The 24,967-nt window shown below is 47.5% G+C and overlaps 1 protein-coding gene across 1 annotated transcript in view; it reads left to right on the top strand.

The window, feature by feature from the left end:
* ano9b (anoctamin 9b) overlaps positions 1-24,967 on the top strand; it is a 175,497-nt gene that overhangs the window by 116,579 nt on the left and 33,951 nt on the right. The window contains exons 13-16 of the mRNA XM_086008500.1: positions 502-666; positions 4,243-4,279; positions 5,783-5,894; positions 21,591-21,648. Of these exons, the coding sequence (XP_085864626.1) occupies positions 502-666; positions 4,243-4,279; positions 5,783-5,894; positions 21,591-21,648 (372 nt within the window). The remainder of the gene's footprint in view (positions 1-501; positions 667-4,242; positions 4,280-5,782; positions 5,895-21,590; positions 21,649-24,967) is intronic.

Below are 24,967 nucleotides of genomic sequence, written 5' to 3' on the forward strand. Positions count from 1 at the left end.
AGGATCGATGCTGTCCAATAGATGATGAGCTCAAGAATGTTAATGTCCATTAAGGACTGAGTCTGGGATTACGGATATCCAATGGGAGTGATTTGGGAACTGTGACTGTTGCAATAGTGAGTGAATTTAGGATTGCTACTGTTCAATAGTGGTTGAGCTCAGGATTGCTGGTGTTCACTAAGAAATTAGTTTGTGAATTTGACTGTCCAGTTGTGGATGAATTGGGACTGAAGCTGTCCATTATGGCTATCTAATGGTGAGCTTGGCATTATGGCTGTTTAATGATGGTACACGAAGAGATCACAAGCATGGGTGGAGAAACTGCTTCTGTGGTTACTGATGTAACATCACTCGTATCTCTCGAGTGTCCTAGTCTGTGTCAGTATTGTGTTTCTTCTCCTGTGTCACCCTTATTGTACCAGTCTTCCTCAACTATGTCAGTATTGTGTATTACCCTTGTGTATTGGACTAACTTTGTGTCATTTTCCTGTTATCTTACAGATCACTCTTATTATTAGTATTGCACTTGCAATTGTGATATGTCGGGTTATTGTTGCTGTCATGTTCACAAAGTCTTCATCAGAGTTTCTGAGTGAGCACGCCAGTACAGTCGCTGTAATGGTTGGTGCTGTGTTGCATTTCTTTACCATTCTCATCATGACTAAGGTAAGAGTGAGACAAACTACTTTGTCCTTATTACTAGGACTGGATTTCTTTTTTGTTGTAGTTTCAAGAGTTTATATTCATGTACATATTTTATGAAACCTTAGTGTATTTTGATTATACAGTGCATGCAGGAGGGGTGGAATGATGCATTCACGTTTCTTGCTTATTCTGGGAAGGCAATGGATTTAAGAGATGAAGCAATGTGCTATTGGTCCCTAGGGTTCACTTGGGTCGGGCTATGTGGGTCATGCCTACTAATGGTTTTGTTTTGAGTTGCTGCCCTGGCTTGTCTAAGTAGTGGTTGTTGCTTTCTCCTCCTTTGAGCTGATTTGGGAAGGGCAAGTTTGTCCAGTGAGCCTCCAAGATTTCCCCTTTTGCAGGAGGCACTGTTAGGTTTGGCATATTTTTTGGGAAGTAAGGAGGCAGTGCTGCAGTTAAACATAACCCAAATAATAATAAGAAAATTATTCAGATGTAGTCTTGCCCATAATTTTCTGAGTTTGGTCAAGGTTCTCCTCCTGCAGCATGTACATGAAATGGGCACATAACATCTATTGCTGCTGAATTACAAGTTACAGCTCACAAAGTTGGGAGGATAGGAATTCCTTTGGATGGAGGCTGACCTTGTGCCTGCAGGTGATGTCATCAAGGAGAAACATATAGATGAGAAAGAGGAGGATAAATCTTTGAGAGACTCACGAGGTGACTGAGGGGCAGGAGGAGAAGCCTTTGATGGAGATGCCGGACTGCGCACAGGCAAGTAGGGATGGAGCTGTGTCAAGGTAGTCCCACGGCGCTGAACAATGGAGAAAAGGTGATGGAGAGGGAGGATTAAGAGGAATAATGCACCATAGTCACAATCACAGAGGATCTTGTTAATAACTTCAGCCAGGGCAGCCTTGGTACCGTGAGCAAGTTGGAAGCCAGACAGGATTCAAACAAGGAGTTTTGAGAAAGATGGGCACAGTTCAGAGGTGATGATATGTTCCAGGATCTTAGAGAGGAAAAGGAGGTTGGAGATGCAATGGTAATTGGAGAAGATGAACGTGTTGAGGGTCCTTTTGAGGAAGGGGTTTACGATGGTTGATGGTGGTTTCAAAAGGGAGATGGACTGTACCTGAGTAAAGAGAGCTATTTAAAATGTAAGCAAGCAGGGCAGTGACCATGGATAGTTGAGCTTTCAGGAATTGAGTGGGAAGTGGATCAAGGGAGCAGGAATTGGGTTTCAAGGAAGAGATAAGTTTGGAGAGGCAGGAGAGAGAATATAGAGCACCGTGGATTAGAGTTAGAGTGGGTGGGAGTTTGTATGGAGGCCGGGAACTGGGGGTAGATGAAAGGGAGCTAGTGGCATGCATAGTCTCAGACTTGGAGTCAATGAAATCTATGGGGTCTTCCCACTTGGTGTTGGGAGGCCATTGTGAAAGTTGTATGAGAAATGGTTTGAGGTGGTGGGTTGTCATGGAGAAACGAATCCATGGGACCAGTAGAAACATGGAGATTAGTCCAGGGAATCAGTGGAGGAGGGGTTTGATACAGGAGACCAGTGGAGGGGCAGAATGACGCTCAATAATCCAAGAGCAGGATCCAGTCTAGGAGCAATGGAAGAGTGAAGTACAGCCTAGGAGACCAGTGGTGCAAAGAAGGCTCAGTGGGCTTTAGTCCACGAGTCAACACTTCAGCATAAGAAAGCCCAGAAGTGGTGGAACTGGTCATCACATGTGATAGCTTCTCTCCTCTTTAAGGCTTTGAAATGTGACTACTGAGTCTTGGCGATATCAACCTCTGCCTTGCTCTCCTTCTCCGATATCTCTTTCCTCATTTAAACTCACCCTTCACATCAATTCCCTCACACACACCCACATCTACCCCCTTAATCATGCCATGTTATCCACTAGCCTAAACATCCATCCCATCCACTACTGGCATACCATGGCTGCAATCTATTTACAGGATGCACTGCTATATCATTCGTTTCCACCACTATCTCATCTGCCTTACTGTTGTCAAAATCTTAAGGAATATCTGATAGGGGTGTTCAAAATTATGAGGGGTGTTCAAAATTATGAGGGGTTTTAATAAAACTAATTCCACTTGTTGATGAATCAGTAACCAGAGCGCATAAATTTAAGATTACTGAAAGAATAAAGGAAGAGGTTAGGATAATTTTTTCGTACGCATGGGATGTTGGCACATGGAACACCCTATCAGGAATTATATTGAAAGCAAATTTCGTAACAGACTTTGAAAAGGAAATGGATAAATATTTGTGGAAAAAAATGTAAAAGGTTATGGGTAAAAGGCAGAGCAATGGGAGTAAGCGGATACCTCTTTCAGAGAGCTGGCACAGGTGAAATGGGTTGAATGGCCTCTTTCTGTTCAATAAAATCCTATGGCTCGGATTATGCGGTGGTAATGATGGCAAGACTGTCAGCGTTCGCCATCATTACCCCTATGAAACAGGCCGCAACTTCAGGATTTAGGGCATGCGCAGATAAACGTGGAAATCCTGAAGTTGTGGTCAGTCATTCACTGCTCTGCCACAGGTTGCACTGTGGAACACCCAGAGCCGGCAATCAGTTGAAATGACATATCAGGACCAAAACCTCCCCTTTTATGATGGAATATCGCTATTAAAAAAACCCCATAAACTTTAAGCCTTGTTGAAAGAGGCGAAAGAGAGTTTTTAACAGCATACTGACTGCTGAACAACTGTTCTGGCCCATAAAAACTAATTTTATATTTGTGGAATGTCAAATTTTTCCATTAATATGATTAAGAATTACAAGTTTTTAAAATATATTTTTTAAAGTTTGTTTATGATATTTCAGCTTCTACCTTAATCATGTGTATGTCCCAATCTTTATTTTGCTCTCTGTAAAATTTAAAAAAGGTAAATTGTAATCTGGGCATTTTACTTTCTGGTTTGCTGTCTGTGAGAATCCTTCAATGTGATTGGCTGCTTAGCCAACTTGATGACATCACTGTTGCTAGACGCTTAGGATTCGCTTGATTTGGCACCAGATTCAAACAAAGGTCGGGACAGCCACATAGATCACTAGAACTTTGTGGGCAGCTTTCTTCGAGGTCAGCGACAAGCGGCATCACTTCACCGCTAACCGCAAATTCCGGGCCTATGATTCTAAAGGCCTCCTCAAAAACCCACCTCTTCAATCATGGTTTCAGTCACCTCTTCTAACTCCCACAAAGGCTAAATGTCTCTTCCTCAGTGAAGCGCCTTGAGATGTTTTTCCTGAATAAGTGCAAGTTATTGTTGAGGTTAGGACTGAGGCACATCAGTGCTGTGCCTAACCTGGAAGTACTCAGTGCTAGCACTCGGTCCCTGAAATAGGAAGTCTTACTTTTTGTGTAAAAGTAATTTAAAAAATCACACTGTCTGGCAAATGGGGTGAGTGAACTCACACACTACCACCAATGGAATGCTGCACCACTTAATCAAAGCAACTGCTACTTTGGCTGCAAATGTATGATTGTAGATCTTGTAGTGGGAACAGCAGAGACACTTGCATTTACCCAGAAATGTGAATAAAACTAATTGTTGACATTTTTATGTTCCAGATTAATCGCACTGTTGCAAAGAAGTTATGTGATTTAGGTATGTAATTTTGTAACCCTGTAATAAAATTGTTTGAACTCTGTACAAGTTCATACTTGCTCACCTACAATACCTAGCAAGAGCTAACTAACAACACTAAAATAAATCTGGCACAGTCCCCAAACAAACTAACAGCTCAAATACAGTCTCAATACATGCCTATGGCACGTGAAGAGGAATTACACTGAAAATACAATGGGACCTGATCTTATTGTAATAATCCTTTGTTACCTCCAGACTTTATCAAGACTCTCTCTTCACTGGCCTCCCGTCCTCCATAAACTATAACTTGTCCAAAACTATACCGCACTTACTCTGCTCAGTAGTAAGTCTCACTCATTCATCATCAATGTTTTCGTTGACTTACATTGGCATCCCGTCACCCAATTTAATAATTAAAAATCAATGTCCTTTTTTTTGATGAAGGATCACATCAAACTTTAACCGTCTTTTCTTCTTTTAGATGCTAATCAACATGCTGTGTATTTCAAACATTTTCCATTTTTAACACCGTAATGCAGGCTAGAAATGACTATTGCCAGTTATGACGGACAAACGCTTGGTGCATTCATATGACATTCCTCTACTATTTTAATGAAAAATTTACCCATTTGAAATTAACAAGTTGATGCGTCCATTAATAAAGCATGATATAAAAGGGACCTCCACCACATAAACAAACTGAAAACAGCTTTCAAAGTTACAGAACATAACTGAGTGCTGCACGTGCACACAAAGAGGCCAGAATCATACATCATAATAGAAAACATTCGTAAAATCCTAACTATAGGAATCTTGTTGTAATTTTTTAAAATTAAGGGAAAGTCATCACCACCACTACTTTATTTCCAAATCTTGACAATCCTGCAAGTGCAGTGACAGGGGTGCTTAAATAAAGTCAGTTCATGTTTTCACACCACAGAACAACTTCCTTATCGCAAGTGGCTACAAATAATCTTGAAGAAAATGAGCCATAAGACAACAGCCTGAGATGTCGCAGAAAGTTCCTTTGAGGAAAATTAAAAGTTTCAACAATGACACTTTAGCAGTTAATTTGTTATTCCTCAGGGACAAACATTAAATAGGGAAATTTGTAACTGCGATTCTTAGAAACCATCACCTTAAAACTTTTGTGCAACCAGCAGAGGAAGAAAGCAACATCTGATTGATTGGTTCTGATAAGCTCCTGTTGGCCTCCAATCAATTTGATTGGTTCTGACAGCTGATAATCTTGCCTTCCACCCGAGTGAAAATTTTTTTTTTTTTCTGGTGAAACACAAGCAAGCTGACATGTGGATTAAAACACTGACTGCCCACTTCGGATGCAAATAATACATATTGGACAAATATGTGAGAATATCACAGCGCAGTTCACATGTCCGAAGGTGCATAGTATGTTGTTATTTCTCTTTCTGGGCCGCTTCCAGATTGATCTCCGGGGGATTGGCTGAATCATGGGTAGTACTGTATGTTGTGACTTAATCACCTCCTTGTGTTTTGCAGAAAGGCCACGCACCGCATTGGCTCGAGAAAACAACTTCACTGTAAAAATGTTCACGTTCCAGTTCTTCACAATGTTCTCATCCATCATTTATATCGCATTTTTTCTGGGAAGGTGAGTATAGTGGTCTTGTGGATAGATATGCACCCTGGTAAAGTGTGTCATTTTAAAGTCCATGTAAACTATTACTCCAATTTCACTGTCACAGGTATTCTCCCTAGAATCTGCCAAGTTTTACACTATGCATTGATAATGTATGGTGAGGGTGTCAGCCGTAATTCAATGGGTAGCACTCTCGCCTCTGAGTTAGTAAAGTTGTGGGTTCAAGTCCCACTCCAGAGACTTGAGCACAAAAATCTAGGCTGACACTCCAGTGCAGCGCCGAGGGAGCGCTGCACTGTCGGAGGTGCCGTCTTTCGGATGAGACGTTAAACCGAGGCCCTGTCTGCCCTCCCAGGTGGATGTAAAAGGTCCAATGGCACTATTTCGAAGAAGAGCAGGGGAGTTCTCTCCGGTGTCCTGGCCAATATTTATCCCTCATTCAACATTACAAAAAAAACAGATTATCTGATCATTGTCACATTGCTGTCTGTGTGCAAATTGGCTGCCGTGTTTCCTACATTACAACAGTGACTACACTTCAAAAGTACTTAATTGGCTGTAAAGCGTTTTGGGACGTCCTGAGGTCGTGAAAGGTGCTATATAAATGTAAGTCTTCCTTTTTTCTAAACTTTTTAACTGGATTGCTTTCCTTTTCCTCTCCTGGAGGTGCTGTCCCTTGCTGGACCACTATAGCAGTGGATGCCCTCAGGTACCTCACTCAATTAGTCATTCTTTATATGTAAGCCTAGACAATAAGTGCCAGCAGTTGATTTCACTATGGAGGGCAACACAGCTGAGCTTGGTCCTGTCCTCACCCAACATTCACACATGTGATTCCAGCAAGGTTCACTGGATCAGAAGCAGCAATCCTAGTTGATTTTCTCTTTCCTGATGCAGAATAATCCAAATATAGTGCCATAACTGCTCCACCTATGAGATCAAACACATTGGAGTGCATTTATATACTAAGTCATTTATAAGCTAGTGAACATACACTGATCATGTCATTGCTTGTGCAGTCATAGTTTACAGGATCACAAGATAATTATAGATGACGAAGGCCGTTTGGCCCACATTAATTTATCCAGCCAGACAGATCCTAATGTTCCCCATTGTAGCAATTGTTTCTTAAATGATTCCAGGATTTTTGCCTCTACTACTCTATCTGTCTATTTCACACGTTGAACTAAGTCTGCAGCCCGGTTTAAGTGGAGCCTGTCCCCAAAGAGGGAGCTGTTCCGTGGGGACGGGCTCCACTTAAACCGGGCTGGGACCAGTGGCCTGGCGAATCGAATAACTAGGGTGGTAGATAGGGCTTTAAACTAACGGGGCGGGGGGAGGAGGATTCAGGAAAGGGTAAATTCAAAAGCAGTAAGAGAAATGTCAAGGCTGTAGAGCAGAGTAGTGATCTGGGTAAAGATAAGCAGAGTGGGTCAGGAAGGGACAGAAAGATTAATAAAGGTAATAGGGCATTAGTGACTAAAGTGACATCAGGGACAAACAGAAAAAAGTTAAAGCTAAAGGCACTGGGCTCGATTTTAATGCAGCCGACAGGCGGGCTTTTAGGCGTGTGGGAGGTTAAAATCGCCAAACCTGGGGGTTGGGACCCCCCCCCGCCTGGTTCCCACCTCCATGCCATTTTAACCTAGGTGTGTCTGATGGACCCGAATCAGTCCCGCCTGCAACAGGCGGGACTGATCTTTAGAGCCCTTAAACAACACTAATTGGCCTTTATAATCCCATTTTAACAGGCCCTTGCCTGTTTAACCCTTTTCCCATGTAAAACACGCCTGGTGGGGATCACGCCTGTGAAACCTGGCATGAACACTATTGGCTTGCTGACTATCAGCTGCAGGTCCAACATTAAAGAGGATATTTGATCAGTCATCATTTGCAGGTGGCAGGACTTTGTTGTCTCAGGCCTGGGGCAACTTTTAGCAGGCCTAACCACACCTGTGGAAGGTTGGAGCCTCACACACATCTCCAGTGTGACCTCCTGCGAGACCCCTCTCGCCACCCTCACTCAGCGCTTCCTCAACTGAGGCACCTACCAGAAGCATGGGAGGCCTTTTTTTCCTTCCCTTCTTGGCATTAGAGGACCTCCAGCACCAGACGCGGCAGCAGCAGAACCAGGAACAACAGCAGCACCAGCAACAGCAGTAGCAGCAGCAGCAGTAGCAGGAGCGACAGGCTGCTGCTTACCCACCTGAGGCAGCACAGGCCAGAAGGCGCCAGCGCATGGAAGCCCGTTGGCGCAGGAGATACCCCCCAAACAGGGTCTACAGACACAGGGTCAGCTACCTCATCATGACTGAGCAGCAGTGCCAAAGGCGGCTCCGACTTTCGCGACAGGCAGTGACTGACATCTGCGCAATGATACAGCAAGACCTGCTGCCCAGAGGACCAGGTGGACACTCCTTACCAGTGGCCATCAAAGTCACCACCGCACTCAACTTTTTTGTCTCAGGCTCATTCCAGGGATCAGCAGCAGACATCAGCGGCATCTCCCAGTCGGCCGCACACACTTGCATCACGCAGGTAACTGATGCCCTCTTTGCCCTCGCGCACAATCACATCCATTTCACCAGGGATCGCGCAAATGTGACAGCGCGAGCAGTTGGATTAGGTCATTTGCCAGACTTTCCAAGGGTGCAGGGCATCATTGATTGCACACATGTGGCCCTTAGGGCACCCCATCGCAATCCAGGTATTTTTGTCAACCGCAAGGGCTTCCACTCCCTTAACATTCAGCTGGTGTGCGACCACAAGGAGATTTTGCATGTTTGTGCCAAGTACCTTGGCAGTTGCCATGACGTCTTCATACTGCGCCAGTCTAGTGTGCCTCCGCTATTCAGTCTGCCAGACCAACTTCACGGATGGCTGCTTGGAGACAAGGGCTATCCCCTGATGACTTGGCTAATGACGCCGTTGAGTAGGCCAGCCAACGAAGCTGAGGAGCGCTACAACTCCAGCCACATTTCCACTAGATCCGTAATCGAGCAAACCATCGGCTTGCTGAAGATGTGCTTCAGATGCCTGGATAGATCAGGTGGAGCCCTACAGTACTCAGCAGCCAGGGTCTCCAGAATCGTCGTGGTTTGCTGTGCACTCCACAATATGGCACAGCGTCGTGGCTTGCAGATTCCTGAGGACCAAGTGGATCCTCATATACCCTCCTCAGATGATGATGATGAGGAGGAGGAGCATCCTGCAGAGGCCCATCAACCAGCGGCAGCATTACGCGAGAACATTGCTGCCCAGGATGCAAGGAACGCACTCATCCTGGCCAGATTTGCTTAGCCTAGTAAATCAAACTCTTTTGCCTCGCAGCTTCTTACCTGAGCATCGGCAAGGGCCAAACCCTGCGGATTCCGAGTTATTTGACCAGCATCCTGACAACTGCAAGTAATCCTAAGCCCTCAATCTGAAAGCCCCATTCGCGAAATGACACACGCCAGAACTGCAGCAGTTGCCATCAGAATTTTTATGAAAAACAAACAACTGATGGCATTTGTACAAAATACACAGCATTTCACCCAAGTGACTACCCTTGTGACTATTTGTGCTTTATTTTCCTCTTACGCATGCTCCTACGTAGTGGTTCCCCTGCGGCTTCAGCAGATGTGGAGGCCCCTTGCTCACTTTCCTGCTGCTCCTGTCTCGACACCTTTGGCGGGCGTCCTCTGGGGTGGCGAGCATGTGAGGGCTCGCCAGCTGTCTGCTGCTCCTACGGCTGTGCAGGAATTGCACATCTATCTCCGTTGGGTGTGGACTCCGGCGGGGCTCTGACCGAGGGCTCTGCAGTGGCATGGAAGTGTGAGCGCTTGGAGAGGAGCCCCACTTCCTTGAGGTCTGCCACCAACCTCCCTCTCATGGGTCAGGTCCCCCTCAGTGCCTGCAAGTGGCTTAAGAGCAGCTTGCTGCACATCAGGGAGGCCATGGGGACCCGTATCTGCAATGGCAGTCCTACTCAGAAGGACTTCCATGAAGGTCTGGTTTCTCTGTTCAATAGATGCCCATCGCTCCTCAAGAGATGTCATTCTATTCTGAACACTCACCATGTTTTCCATACCCTGGTGACTAACCTCCTCCATGGCCGTAGCCCTCCTCTCCTCTACCGTAGCCAACCTTACCACGGAGGCAGCAATCATTTCCACGTAGGTAGCCATCCTTTCCGTGCTGATGCGTTCATGCACCACTGACTCCACAAAGACTCTGCTCATGTTCGCTATGGACTCCTCCATTCGCTCCACACTCGCAGAAACCCTGGAGACAAAACCTGCCAGAGACTCCTGCATCTGTGCATGGAGTTCCATCACCTCTGATCTTACGGATGGACCCAGAGGCAGAGGATCGACATGCAGCTGAGCTGAGCCGAGTTGGCAGAGTCCTGCGCCCTCCAACGAGAACTCTCCACTGCTGTCCCTGTCTCCACAATCTGCTGATGCTCACTTGTGAGCTGTGAATACACCAGGTGACAACTCTATTCTATGTCCCGAAGGTCCCACCGAGGTGTGGGTGTCTGCGCTGGTGCTGGGTGCGCTTATTTCTGCTGACGCTACGCCCTCAGATGTTGCAGATTCCTCTGAGGAGTCTGGCATCTCAGGCTCTTCCTCCTGCACACTGGGGACGGGGGCTCTCGATGGTCCTGTGGGGGAGTCAAGGAAAAAGTTAGCGATGTGATGCCAAGGTTACATGCACATTGTATTTTGCAGATGATCGTAAGTCCATATGATGTAGCTTCAGAATCATTATCAGCGACTCATGCAATGCCAATGAGAGAGAGGGGAAACTATTCTGTCACCAGCTTGCGGGGATGCTCCTGTCTGTCCTTCCCCAACTTCCGTATCTCGGTCAGCCCCGGCAATCTCCAGGATGCCTTCCTCCCAGGGGGTGAGCTGGGCTACTGAGGACGGCCCTCCTCCTGTCCTGGCTCGCTCTCTCCTGTTGTGAGCTCTCTTTTCCTGAAATGAGGGAGACAAGTGGAGGTTGAGTGAGAATGAGTGAGTGCAGAGATTGCATAGCATAGATACTTAGAAGGAGACAGAGATGGAGTGAGGTTGCAAGACCAAGGGCCCTCCCTGTGTGTAGTCAGTTGTGTTCAAAGCATCAGAGTGAGAGGGAGTGTGAGGGCTACATGGATGTGTCTAGTGGGATGTGCATGAAGAGATTGCTAAAGCAGAGTGCTGGTGAGGAAAGGCAATGGGGATCAGATTGAGGGTGATGGAAACTTCATACAGTACTTACTTTTCCAATGTGAAGACGGTCATGGAATCTTTTCCTGCACTGCAACCACGTTCTTCGTGTGAGCCCCAAGGAGTTGACTTGACCTGCCACCTGTAGCCACACAGCCTTGGTCTGACTGGGAGGCCTCTTCCTCCCTGAAGGGAACAGGACCTCCCTGTGGGCCCTAGCACCATCCAGTAATGCCTGGAGTGAAGCCTCATCAAATTTGGGGGCAGATCTGGCCCTCCCGCTGGCCGTTGCTCCTGCAGGCTCCTGTGCCATCTTAATGGTGAAGTTTGGGAGCCTGCAGAGGAAGCAAGGCTTGCTGTGGACCTTAAAAGCAGCAGCAATGATGATGTCATATTCTGCAACTTTCTGACTGGAAATACTCAATTGCCAAGGCTTCCCACACGTTGGAAATCAATTGGCCAATTGAGCTAAAATTGCATCAATCTCACAGACCCATTTAGAATCGTGTGGGAATCACTGAATTCGGAGAACCCGCCAATTCCCCGCACCTGAGTTAAAATCGATCCCACTATATTTGAATGCACAAAGCATTTGCAACAAAATAGACGAATGAATAGCGTAGATAGAATGGGTTTGATTTAATAGCCATTACAGAGACGTGGTTGCAGAGTAACCAAGGTTGGGAACTCAATATTCCAGCGTATTAGACTTTTAGAAGAGACAGGCAGAATGGAAAAGGAGGAGAGGTAGCCCTGATAATAAAGGAGGGAATAAAGACAGTAGAGAGAAAGGATCTTGGCTCGGAAAAACAAAATGTAGAATCAGTTTGGGTGGAGCTAAGAAACAAGGGGCAGAAAACACTAGCGGAGTAGTCTATAGGCCCCCTAACCATGATTGTAGTGTCGGGCAGAGTATAAATCAGGAAATTAGAGATGCATGTAACAAGGGTAATACAGTAATCATGGGGGACTTTAACTTTCATATAGACTGAGCAAACCAAATTAGCAGAAATAGTGCAGAGGAAGAGTTCATGGTATGCATTCAAGATAGTTTTCTAGATCAGTATGTCAGGAAACCTACGAGGGAATTAACTATTTTAGATCTAGTACTGTGCAATGAGACAGGGTTAATTAATAACCTTGTAGTAAAGGAGCCTCTGAGGAGCAGTGATCATAATATGATAGAATTTCATGCTGAGTTTGAGAGTGATTTAGTTAAGTCCGAAACTAGGGTCCTAAACCTGAACAAAGCAAACTATGTAGGTATGAGAGGTGAGTTGGCTACGGTAAGTTGGGAAACTAGATTAAAAGATATGACAGTGGAAAAGCAATGGCAAACATTGAAAGAAATAATGCATAATTTGCAACGAATATACATTCCCGTAAGGAATAAAACCACAGGAAAAATGATGCAACCGTGGCTAACAAGAAATATTAAAGATAGTATTAGATTAAAGGAAGAGGATTATAATGTTGCCAAAAAGAGTACAGTAGTAAGCCTGAGGATTGGGAGGATTTTACAATTCAGCAAAGGAGGACCAAGAAATTGATAAAGGGAAAATACAATATGAGAGTAAACTAGCGAGAGACATAAAAACAGACTGTAAAAGTTTCTACAGGTATGTAAAAAGGGAAAGATTAGCAAAAGTAAATGTGGGTACCTTACAGGTTGAGACAGGAGAAATTATAATGGGGAATAAGGAAATGGCCGAGAAATTAAATACTTTGGGCTGGATTTTCTCAATGGAGAAGTGCTGGAGGCGGGACTTCTGGTTTCCGGGTTTCAGTCTCGCGCCCAGCGACATCTGACCAACCCGCTATATTCCCTTGATTGGCCTTGTTAAGCCCGCGGGCTTAACCGGCCAATTAAGGGAAATCCAGTGACAGATAACGTCAGTGTATGATGCTTCCTCTGTCGAAAAAATTTTGACAGATGAATTGTTAGCGTTTGACAGCTTTGAGAAGCTGTCAAACACTGACAATCTCTGTTCTAAGGTGAGCCCTTTCACAGAAGGCTCACCAAGATCTCTCTCCTTAGCAGAAAGCAGATGGCTGCTGCATCTGAGAATGCAGCAGCCATTCTGTCATCTCTGCCGTTGAGATGAGGCACCTCTGGATCCTCAAAGGTTGAAGCCTGCAGAAAGAAGCAAAGGTAAGGAAACTTTTTCCAACACTTTACACTCACCTCTCATATTTACCTGTCCACACTTGCACCCATCACTCACCTCTACAGCTGACATTTCAACCCCTCTCACCCCCACAGACCCACTGCTCGCCTCGCTGACCCTGGCAAGGTTCCCAGCCATCGGGAAGCCCACAGGCGTAAAATGGGGGAAAGCCTCAAAACTGCCTGTTAACTACCTGTTAACATGCAGTTAAATGGCTCCAATCCCCATCCCGCCTTGAGGAGACGGGTCCCTGCGCGACTCAGGAACCCGCCTCCCGGGAAGATGGCACGGAGGCGGGTTGGGAGCGGGGTCGGTACCCGCTCACAGTTTCTGCCATTTTCCCCCCTTTGTGTCTGTCTTCATGGAAGAAGAGGCAAAAAACCTCCCGGAAATAATGGAAAACCAAGTGTCTAGCGAGAATTAGGAACTGAAAGAAATTAGGATTAGTAAAAAAAGGTACTGGAGAAATTAATGGGACTGAAACCGAGAAATCCCCTGGACCTGATGGCCTACATCCTAGGGTTTTAAAAGAGGTGGCTATAGAGATAGTGGATGCATTGGTTGTCATCTTCCAAAATTCCATAGATTCTAGAATGGTTCCCACGGATTGGAAGGTAGCAAATCTAACCCCACTATTTAAGAAAGGAGGGAGAGAGAAAATGGGAAACTACAGACCAGTTAGCCTGACATCAGTAGTAGGGAAAATGCTAGAATCTATTAATAAGGATGTGGTAACAGGGCATTAGAAAATAGTATTAGGATTGGGCAGAGTCAACACAGGTTTATGAAAGGGAAATCATGTTTGACAAATCTGTTTGAGTTTTTTGAGGTTGTAACTAGCCGAATAGATAAGGGGGAACCAGTGGATGTGGTGTATTTGGATTTTCAGAAGGCATTCAATAAGGTGTCACACAAGAGGTTATTAAACAAAATTAGGGCTCATGGGATTGGGGGTAATATACTAGCATGGATTGAGGATTGCTTAACGGTCAGAAAACAGAGAGTAGGAATAAACGTGCCATTTTCAGGTTGGCAGGTTGTAACTAGTGGGGTACCGCAAGGATCAGTGCTTGGGCCTCAGCTATTCACAATCTGTATCAATGATTTGGATGAGGGGACCAAATGTAATGTATCCAAGTTTTTTTTTCGTTTATGGGATGTGGGCGTCGCTGATAAGGCCAGCATTTATTGCCCATCCCTAATTTCCCGTGAGAAGGTGGTGGTGAGCTGCCTTCTTGAACCGCTGCAGTCCTTGTGGTGAAGGTACTCCCACAGTGCTGTTAGGTAGGGAGTTCCAGGATTTTGACCCAGCGACGAAGCAGGATCGGCAATATACTTCTAAGTCAGGCTGGTGTGTGACTTGGAGGGGAACTTGGAGGTGGTGGTGTTCCCATGCGCCTGCTGCCCTTGTCCTTCTAGGTGGAAGAGGTCGCGGGTTTGGGAGGTGCTGCCAAAGAAGCCTTGGCGAGTTGCTGCAGTGCATCTTGTAGATGGTACACACTGCAGCCACGGTACGCCGGTGGTGGAAGGAATGCATGTTTAAGGTGATGGATGGGGTGCCAATCAAGCTGGATGCTTTGTCCTGGATGGTGTCGAGCTTCTTGAGTGTTGTTGGAGCTGCACTCATCCAGGCAAGTGGAGAGTATTCCATCGCACTCCTGACTTGTGTCTTGTAGATGGTGGAAAGGCTTTGGGGAGTCAGGAGGATACCTAGCCTCTGACCTGCTCTTGTTGCCACAGTATTTATGTGGCTGGTCCAGTTATGTTTCTGGTCAATGGTGACCCCCAGGATGTTGATGGTGGGGGATTCAGCGATGGTAATGCCCTTGAATGTCAAGGGGCGGTGGTTAGACTCTCGCTTGTGGAGGTAGTCACTGCCTGGCACTTCTGTGGCACGAATGTTGCCTGCCACTTATCAGCCGAAGCCTGAATGTCGTCCAGGTCTTGTTGCATGCGGGCATGGACTGCTTCATTATCTGAGGAGTTGTGAATGGCGCTGAACACTGTGCAGTCATCAGCGAACATCCCCATTTCTGACCTTATGCTGGAGGGAAGGTCATTGATGAAGCAGTTGAAGATGGTTGGGCCTAGGACACTGCTCTTAGGAACTCCTGTAGCGATGTCCTGGGGCTGTGATGATTGACCTTCAACCACCACAACCATCTTCCTTTGTGCTAGGTATGACTCCAGCCAGTGGACTGTTTCCCTCCACGATTCCCATTGACTTCAGTTTTACTAGGGCTCCTTGATGCCACACTCGGTCAAATGCTGCCTTGATGTCAAGTGCAGTCACTCTCACCTCACCTCTGGAATTCAGCTCCAAGTTTGCTGATGATACAAAGGTAGGTGGGAATGTAAGTTGTGAGGAGGATGCAAAGAGGATTCAAGGGGATATAGACAGGCTAAGTGAGTGGGCAAGAATATGCCAAATGGAATATAATGTGGAGAAATGTGAAGTTATCCTCTTTGGTAGGAAAAATAGAAAAGCAGAGTATTTTTTAAATGGTGAGGGATTGGGAAATGTTGGTGTTCAGAGGGACCTGGGTGTCCTTGTATATGAATCACTGAAAGTTAACATGCAGGTACAGCAAGCAATTAGGAAAGCAAATGGTATGTTGCCCTTTATTATAAGAGGATTTGAGTATTAGAGTAAAGGGCCTAGAAATTCAGTATAGCCACTTTTGGGGCGGTAAAGTCGGGCGGGCGCTAAAGTTTGCGCCCGCCGGAAAGTGGAGGCCACTTCGCCGATATTCAGTAGCTTTGGCCAAGGAGTTTGGGCGAGCGCTAAAACTGGTGTTGCACCCCTCTCTTTAGGCGCTAAGCCGGCGGTGCAGAGTGATACCGCCGAGGCCGGGCGCAGCGCAGGTGCGGTCATGTTTTGATTGACAGCAGACACCCTGACGCCGGCCAGCTCTTAAAGGGGGAAGGGTCGACTTGGTCTGCTGCCACGCCCTGGATACTGCAGCCCTCCAGCTAGGCCTAAACACTGCTGCTGGAGAGAAACAGCGCCAGCAACGATGCAGAGGGCCCGTGAGCGAGCGCAGCGCTTCTCTGCCCATGATTTGAAGGTGATGCTTAGGGGTTTGGAGAAGAGAAGAGATATCTTGTGCCCGGACAGTGGCAAGAAGGCTCCCAAGAGGCTGTACAGAAGAGCCTGGAGGGAAATCGCCCAGAGGGTCACAGCCAACAGCGATGTCCCCAGGACTGCAGACCAATGCCGGAAGAAGTTTAGTGACCTCACTCGGTTGGTCAGGGTGAGTACCCTTTCCAGTGTCCTCCTCATCCTTGCATGTGCACCTCACATTATGGGCAAAGGGACCTCAAAGGCCTAATGGCCAGCCCTCCTCCAGCAGCTATGGCACTGGCATGCTCATCAATAGTACTTTCTGCACTTTACACACTGGCCAAGCTATTCGACCATGGGAGGCAGTGCACACACCAACAGGGCACCACACTGTACTTAGAGGCCGTCCTTTCTCTTGCAGGCCAAGCTGGCGCAGAATCTGAAGAGCCGGACTGTCACCGGGGGAGGCCGTTCCCAGTTCCAGGAGCTCAGTGACCTGGAGGAGCGCGTGGCTCGACTCATGCGTGCCCGGGTGATTGGCCCCGTTGCTATTGGAGATGCCGACCCTGTGCTGGGCCCCAATGGTAAGGACATGACCGTTTGGACCTCTCTCGGTCCCCTTGCGCTTCAGATCTACATCCTTTGCCACTGTCCCACCAATGCGCATAATGCCACCACTCATGCCTCCCTCGCTGACGCCCTGTCCTCACTCTAAAGCTACTCTTGTGCCTTCCTGCTTTCAGCTGGTGAGGAGGAGGTCCCTGAAGCTGCGAGTGTCAGTCCCTCGGAAGAGGAGGACGACGAGGAGCAAGAGGAAGGCGGCACATCGGGGGAACCCTCATCCGCGCCAGGGGATGGCAATGGAGGGGACATGTCTTGCCTGGAGGAGAGCCAGGGGGAAGTGTTGCAGGGGGGTGTAGCTCCTGTGCCCAGTGGCGTCCAGCCACGCGGGAAGGGTCGGGCAGCACGGCTGCCTTCTCCCCAGAGGGGGGAAGTGTTGCAGGGGAGTGCAGTTGCTGGGCCCAGTGGCGTCCAGCCACGCGGGAAGGGTCGGCCAGCTCGGCGGCCTTCTCCCCAGAGGGAGAGTCCGGCCTCCAGTCCGGAGACGGTCCTCGCCCAGGAGGTGCGCCTCCTTGATCAAATGTCCGCGGACTCGGAGCGTCGCCACACCGAGTTCATGGGGGTTGTGGCACAGTTGCCTCAGGCCATTGAGTCCCTGGCTCATAGTGTGGCCAATTTCGGGGACTCACAGGCCAGGGGTTTCGAACAACTCGCGGCAGCACAGGCCAGGGGTGTTGAACAATTTGGGGCATCACAGGACGCGAGTCGGGCAGAATTCAAGGCATCACAGGACGCGAGTCGAGAGTTCATGAGTGGTGCCGTGCAGACACTGGCTGGTCTGATACGGGCACAGACCAGGGCAGTATGGGCACTCACTTCTGCCACACTCGCTGTGTCACGGACGCATCGCCAGGGCACCCGCCGCGCTGCTGCAGCACAGCGGTCTGTCCTTCACCAGATTGCTGCGCTTGCTGCAGTGCCAGCCCGGCCGACTGCCAGTGTCTCTGGCGACCAGCGAGCGCCTGGCATCAGCCAGCTTGCCCCCATTGCTCCAGCCGCCACTGCCACTCCCCCAGCAAAGCTGCGACGAGCTGCTGGAAAGACTGATGCTGGCCAGCCACAGCTGCAGCAGTCAGCAGCCGGCCCCTCCAGGGCCGGACCTCGTCTAGGCCGACCCCCAAGGGCATCTGCCGTCACGCATTGTGCCCCTCAGGAGCCTTCCCCCAGCCTTGCAACACCCACAGGGCCCAGGTTGAGGCGGAGCAGCAGGTCGGCCAGGGGCCGGAGAAGCCTGCACAAGGACTCGCCCTCTCGGCACACCAAGTAGAGTGTGTTGCCAACTGTTTTTTTTATATGGGGGTGTTTGTGTTCTCTATGGGGGGGGTTTATTTTGGTAAGGCCGAAGATGAAGGCCAATTGGATGGACAAGTTTTGTTATTCCTCCCCAGGTTGTGGGAGTGAGATATGTTTTTGACTGTTTTTTGGGGGTCTTGTCTGTTTTTGTGTTTCATGTGGGAAGGGCCCTGAGTTTGTTAAATAAAGCCTTTTATTTATTCAGCTTGTCCATGTGTGATGTTTCAAGTGGTTGTTGCGTTAACCGGCTGAGGGCTTGCGGAGCGGCTGCATTCAGGTGCGTTCATTGCCACAAGCCATTCCCTGACAGGGGGCCTAGAAGTGTCGTTAAATAAGCCGCCGACGGACGGCCCTTGGACCTTGTGGCTCCCTCCTGGGCTGGTACTCCTCCTCCTCCTCCTCATGGTCCTCCTGCTCGTCCTCCTGAGGTGGTGGTCCAACGTGAGGTGGCAGTGCCTGAGTCCTGCAGATAGCCAGGTTGTGCAGCATGCAGCAAACGACGACGAACTGGGAGACTCTATCCGGCGAATACTGTAGAGAGCCGCCGGAATGATCCAGGCAGCGGAACCGTTGCTTGAGGACGCCAATCGTTTGCTCTATGATGTTCCTTGTGGCTTGATGGCTTTCGTTGTATGCCTCCTCAGCAGGGGTCCTGGGCGCGCGGAGCGGGGTCATGAGCCATGTACACAAAGGGTAGCCCTTGTCCCCGATAAGCCATCCTCTTGGGGGAGGCTGTGCCTGGAACATGTCAGCCACAGTAGTCTGGCGCAGGATAAATGCATCGTGGCTGCTTCCTGGAAAGCGGGCATTGACAGCTAGGATGCGCTGCCTGTGGTCACACACCAGCTGTACATTGAGGGAATGGTAGCCCTTCCGGTTGCGGTAATCCTCGGCATTGTCGATAGGTGCCCGCATAGCCACATGCGTGCAGTCAATGGCGCCCTGCACCATGGGGAAGTCGGCGATCCTTGCAAATCCGACTGCACGCTGCTCCTGCCTCTCTAGGGTCATGGGGAAGGAGATGAATTGGTGTCTCCTTGCGAAAAGGGCATCGGTGACCTGCTGGATGCAGTGATGCACGGCGAACTGGGAGATGTTCGCTATGTCCCCAGCAGCGGCTTGGAAGGAGCCGCTTGCATAAAAGTTCAGAGCCACCGTGACCTTCACTTCCACCGACAGAGACGTCCTGCACATCAGCTGTGGACGCAGATCTCTGTGAAGCAGCTGGCAGATCTCTGCAACCACCTCCCTTCTGAAGCGCAGCCTCTTAACACAATGCGCGGCAGTCATGGTGAGATAGGACACCTGCTGCCGGTATTCCCTGAGTGGGTAAGGCCTACGTTGCCGACGCCTGATGGCCCCTCTGCGTCTAGGCATGGCTGCCCCTCTCACACAGCGTCTGCGAGCTCTTCGCACATAATGCTGGAACTGAGGGTTGCAACCCCATGCAGCCCCCATAATGTACTTGCAAACAGTGAAATCACAATGAGTCAAATTTCCAAGCTCTGGCCGGAAGCCAAAAATACCTCTCCTATGTTGTCCCAAATCAGTAAGGTCTGTTCCTTGGTCTCTGTCCAGAAATCCAAAGCACTAAAGTCATTGCAGCAAAATGGCTGGCCTTTATAGTTCAGTGTAAGTGCCCTTTAATTAGCGCTCCCCGAGGCCCGCAGGGCCTCTGCTGCGTTCCACTTCACAGTTCTTAACAGCGCCATGCCCACATTGGGCGGGCGCCACTAAAGTTCCGGTTTGGGGCGCACAAACAGCGTTGCACGACGAAATGACGTCATAAGCTGTGCGCGCAGCTGAGCGCGCGCAAACACTTTGCGCCGGCGCTAACTGTCAACTGAAGTTGGGCGTAGGCGCAGATCGGTCTGCGCCCGGGCGCTAAGTGCCTAGCGCTCGAAATCTACCCCTCTTATGGCGCTAACGGCTGGCTAACGCAACTGAATTTCTAGGCCAAGATGTCTTACTGCAATTATATAGGGCCCTGGTGAGACCACACCTTAAGTATTGTGTACAGTTTTGGTCTCCTTACCCAAGGAAGGATACAGTTGCCATAGAGGGAGTACAACGAAGGTTCACCAGACTGATTGCTGGGATGGGGGGATTGTCTTATGAGGAAAGATTGAGTAGACTAGGCCTACATTCTCTAGAGTTTCTCTAGAGATGATCTCATTGAAACATACAAAGTTCTTACAGGGCTTGACAGGGTAGATGCAGGGAGGATGTTTCCCCTGGCTGGGGAGTCGAAAACCAGGGGACACAGTCTCAGAATAAGGGGTCGACCATTTAGGACTGAGATGAGGAGAAATGTCTTCACTCAGAGGGTGTTGAAACTTGGAATTCTCTACCCCAAAGGGCTGTGGAGGCGCAGTCAATGAGTATATTCAAGACAGAGATCGATGGGGATGGTGAAGGAAAGTGGAGTTGTGGTAAAAGATCAGCCATGATCTTATTGAATGGCAGAGCAGGTTAGAGGGGCCGAATGGCCTACTCCTGCTCCTATTTCTTATGTTCTTAATAAGTTACAATAGGTATTGTTAGCATAGTTGTGCACTGTCGGCTATATGATAGTGTACTGAATCACAAGTGCAGCTTATATGTGAATATACTGAATTGTGATTACTATTTAGTAAGCATACAAAGATAATGTGGTGTGTCTGGTATGTACAATAATGGCTTACTGTATATTTATACAAATACTGTGTACTTTAAGTGAGTATGTAGTGCAAGTTCACTGTTTACAATAGTAGTGAGGTACATGTGTTTAATACACAGAAATCCTGCTGAGGCATAGTCACATATAGAAACATAGAACATAGAAAAATAGGAGCAGGAGCAGGCCATTCAGCCCTTCAAGCCTGCTCCGCCATTCAATATGATTATGGCTGATCCTCTTATCTCAATACCATATTTCCGCTCTCTCCCCATACCCCTTGATGCCTTTTGTGTCTAGAAATCTATCTATCTCCTTCTTAAATATATTCAGTGACTTGGCCTCCACAGCCTTCGGTGGTAGAGAATTCCACAGGTTCACCACCCTCTGAGTGAAGAAATTTCTCATCTCAGTCCTAAATGTCCTACTCCGTATCCTTAGACTGTGACCCCTCGTTATAGAAACATGTTGCAACCATAAACCCTTGCTGAGATATTTATACCCACACACTACTAGAGAACCTCTGTTGGGATAAATGAGCACACCTACTGCAACTGTATAGAGTGTGCAGTGGTAATGCCCAGTATGGTGAAGGTGTTGTGGGAGTGCATTATACAGTGAGTGAGCAGTGGAAATGCACTAAGGAGTGTGCATTAGTACTACACAACATGGTGAGCCTTCACTGCACTAACTGATTTGTTTCTCTGCTAGGATTAATGGCCACCCAAGTCAATATGTGAGAATAGCAAGGCAGTGGCGACTGGAGGAGGTGAGTAGCAATTTGCTGATTCTTTTCATTTTTTTCACACAAACTTGAGACACTATGTGACATATAGTAACAATGACTTCTACTGGGACAGAACATACAGTATCAATAAATCCTCTCCGACATATAAATTCCTGCTGGGACAGAGACATTAGCCTTGATTTTTTTCTTCATATCACCTGATTTTCAATTGGTATTCCAGCAGGCAGGAATGGGAAATAGAGCAGGTATCTGTTATGTTGGATTTTCACCCAGTTTTTCACTTGCCTAATTTTCCAGTTATTTCCAGTCTAGCAGACTTGTTTCCCTGGAATGGGCAGGTGTATTTAATTGAGATGGTAGTGTCATACATCCCATCTACCTTTGTTACCTCCTATGAAAGGGACAGTTCTCTTTAAAAGGCCTCTATACAATTGTGTGAGCATCCCTGTCAGAAGCTAAGACTGCCCTTGGACCTCTGCTCCAGATCAGAGGTTACATGCTCAAGGGTGTATTGCAGTACTGCAAAGCCATCCATCGTGGTGTTACAGATGCAGGTAGTGGACTCTTCCAATCAACCTCTGCTGCACATTGTTGGAGACCGTACCTAGTGCCTATGAATGTGCTAGCTGCTCTGTAAACATCCTTCTTTTAAAAGCAGGACCATGGAGTTCTGGCTCCCAAGGCTTTTCAGCATAGGGGGCAACATCTCCTGACTCTCCAGAAAGCAAAGTCTTCCTCCTCATGTTGCATCACCAGCTTCTCCTGCACACTTGGGCTCTGTGTGTCACCCTATGCCCTCCCTTCTGGCTTACTATCTAATTTTGTAAAATATATTTGTTGTTGGGATGTGACTGACACTGGCAGGGCTGTATTTATTGCCCATCCCTAGTTGCCCTGAGAAGATGGTAGTGGGCCTTGTCCTTGAACTGCTGCGGTCCTTGTGGTGATGGTGCTCCCACGATGGTAGGGAATTTCAGGATTTTGACCCTGCAACAATAAATGAACGGTAGTATATATCCAATTCAGGATGGGTGTGAATTGGAAGTAGTGGTATTCCCATGATGTTGCTGCCCTTGTCCTTCTCAGTGGCAAAAGTCACGGGGCTGGAAGGTTCTGTCAAAGTATGCTTGGCGAGTTGCTGCAGTGCATACTGTAGATAGTACATACTGTAGCTACAGTGTACAGCTGGTGGAGGGGATGAGTATCGAGTTCAGAGGCGGAGCACGGATGAAGTGGATTGCTTTATCATGGATGGTGCTGAATTTCTTGAGTATTGTTGCAACTGTACCTACGCTAGAAAGTAGTAAATATTCCTGACTTGAGCCTAGTAGATGATGGAGAGAGATTTAGGTGTCAGGAGGTAAACCAACCACAGAGCACTTAGTCTATGTCTTGTTCTTGGAGCCACAGTGTTATTCAGATCCTGCTGTAGATTAACATGGGCTGCTTTATTATCGGAGGAGTTGTAAAAGGAGCTGAACACTGTGGGATAATCAGCGAACAGCCCACTCCTGACCTTATGATAGAAGGAAAGTCATTGATAAAGCAGTTGAAAATGGTTGGGCCAAGAATCCCTTCAGCAACGTCCTGGGGCTGTGATGACTTGTCTCCAACAATCACAACAATCTTCCTATGTCAGGTATGACTCCAGCTACTGGAGAGTTTTCCCATTAACTCCCATTTAAAATGCTTGACTCTTTAAGCTGTTGCAGGCACTTAAATCTTGCAACAGCACACCATTTGCTGTTCTCAAACAAGCAAACTTCCAATCAGAGGTGTTGGCAACATCCATAATATTAAAATTAGGCTGATCACAGAAGCTTTGGCAGACTGAAGCCCCATTTCTGGTGGTAAAAGTGAAGGGGAAAATGGAGGTGAAACTACCCATAAACCTCAGCTGGGGCAGAGACACGCAGTATCCATAAACCCCTGCTTGTAGAAAAATGTGCACATAATTGTAATGTATTATCACATGGTTTGTCACATAGTTTAGTATGAGCATGCTCAGTTTGCTCTGGACTAGTAAAGCAAGCACATGGACTAGCAACTCGTGTCTCTGTCCTTCCCACATATAGTACATTTTGGCGACGAGAATGGAATCCCAAAGCCATTTTTAGGGATCATGGAAGAGCACAGTGTTCAACATTTGAGTGGACAAGTTTAAGGTGAATTTGTGACACCTAAACGGAATTTTTGCAATGTTTTACTGTTAATGCTGAATCGTCTGTGCTTCACCTTCGCGTGTATGTACACACAGCAACAGTGGTGTTGATTCTCACAGGTACACGGGTAGCGTGCTGAGTCACTGTTCGACGTGATCGGGACAATCATGGCCGTGCCTACAGGATTAATCGGAAGCCTCGGCATGTATGACTGAGCTCGCGAACCATTCAGTTCTTACATTGAGCGGATGGAGATGTTTTTTAGGACCAATAACATTACTGAAACCGAAGGTACTAAAACCGAAGGTGCAGATGAGAATGTTCAAGTTCAAAATAAAGTAATTCTTGAACAGAAGAAAGCAATTTTTCTAACGGATCGGGCCAGATGTCTACGGAACGTTGACAAACCTACTCACACCAGGGAAAGCGAAGGATGTGTTGTTTGAAGACATTGTTGAGAAACTCGAGGACCATTTCGACCCAAAGCCATTAGAACTAGCAGAGAGCTATAAGTTTGGTACCAGAAACCAAAAACAAAGTGAAACCATCAGTGAGTACATTGTAGCTCTTAAGAACCTGTCTTTGCATTGTAACTTCAGCACATTTTTGGATTGTGCGTTGTGAGATAAGTTTGTGTGTGGACTGATGGATGAGCGCAGACAGTCCAAGTTACTGAACACTCCGAACCCAATGTTTGACATAGCATGCAAAATTTCCCTATCTATTGAGATGGCATCTAAGAATGCTAGGGAGCTCCGTCCAACTCAAGTGACTAGTGCAGCTGAGGTCTACAGTCACAAAGCCATTGCCAAACCTAAAGCTGTGAGACTGAGTCAAAAGCATGTCAGTGAGAGCAGTAGTGAACTGTTATCGCTGCAATGGAAAACACTCACCACAGTCCTGCCAATACAGAAATGCGAAGTGTTTTCACTGCCAGAAGCAAGGTCATATTTCAACAGCTTGCAGAGCTAGATCTAAAGCAGGAAGTAAGAACCATTCTAGTGGCAATGCAAAGCAGCGACAACAAAAGGGAGGAATTCATAATACTAGTGAACACACCTGAAGTTGAAGAACTAGGCATCTACAGTATCTGTGCCACTAGCGGCAACACCAGCAGTTGTGAGAAAGACTTCCGTACAAAACTTTTGATCAACGAGCAATAAATTGATCTGTGTATC

This window comes from Somniosus microcephalus, chromosome 15, assembly GCF_052327205.1.
Source record: "Somniosus microcephalus isolate GS21.2 chromosome 15, FLI_Smic_1.0, whole genome shotgun sequence".
Classification (NCBI taxonomy): Eukaryota; Metazoa; Chordata; class Chondrichthyes; order Squaliformes; family Somniosidae; genus Somniosus; species Somniosus microcephalus.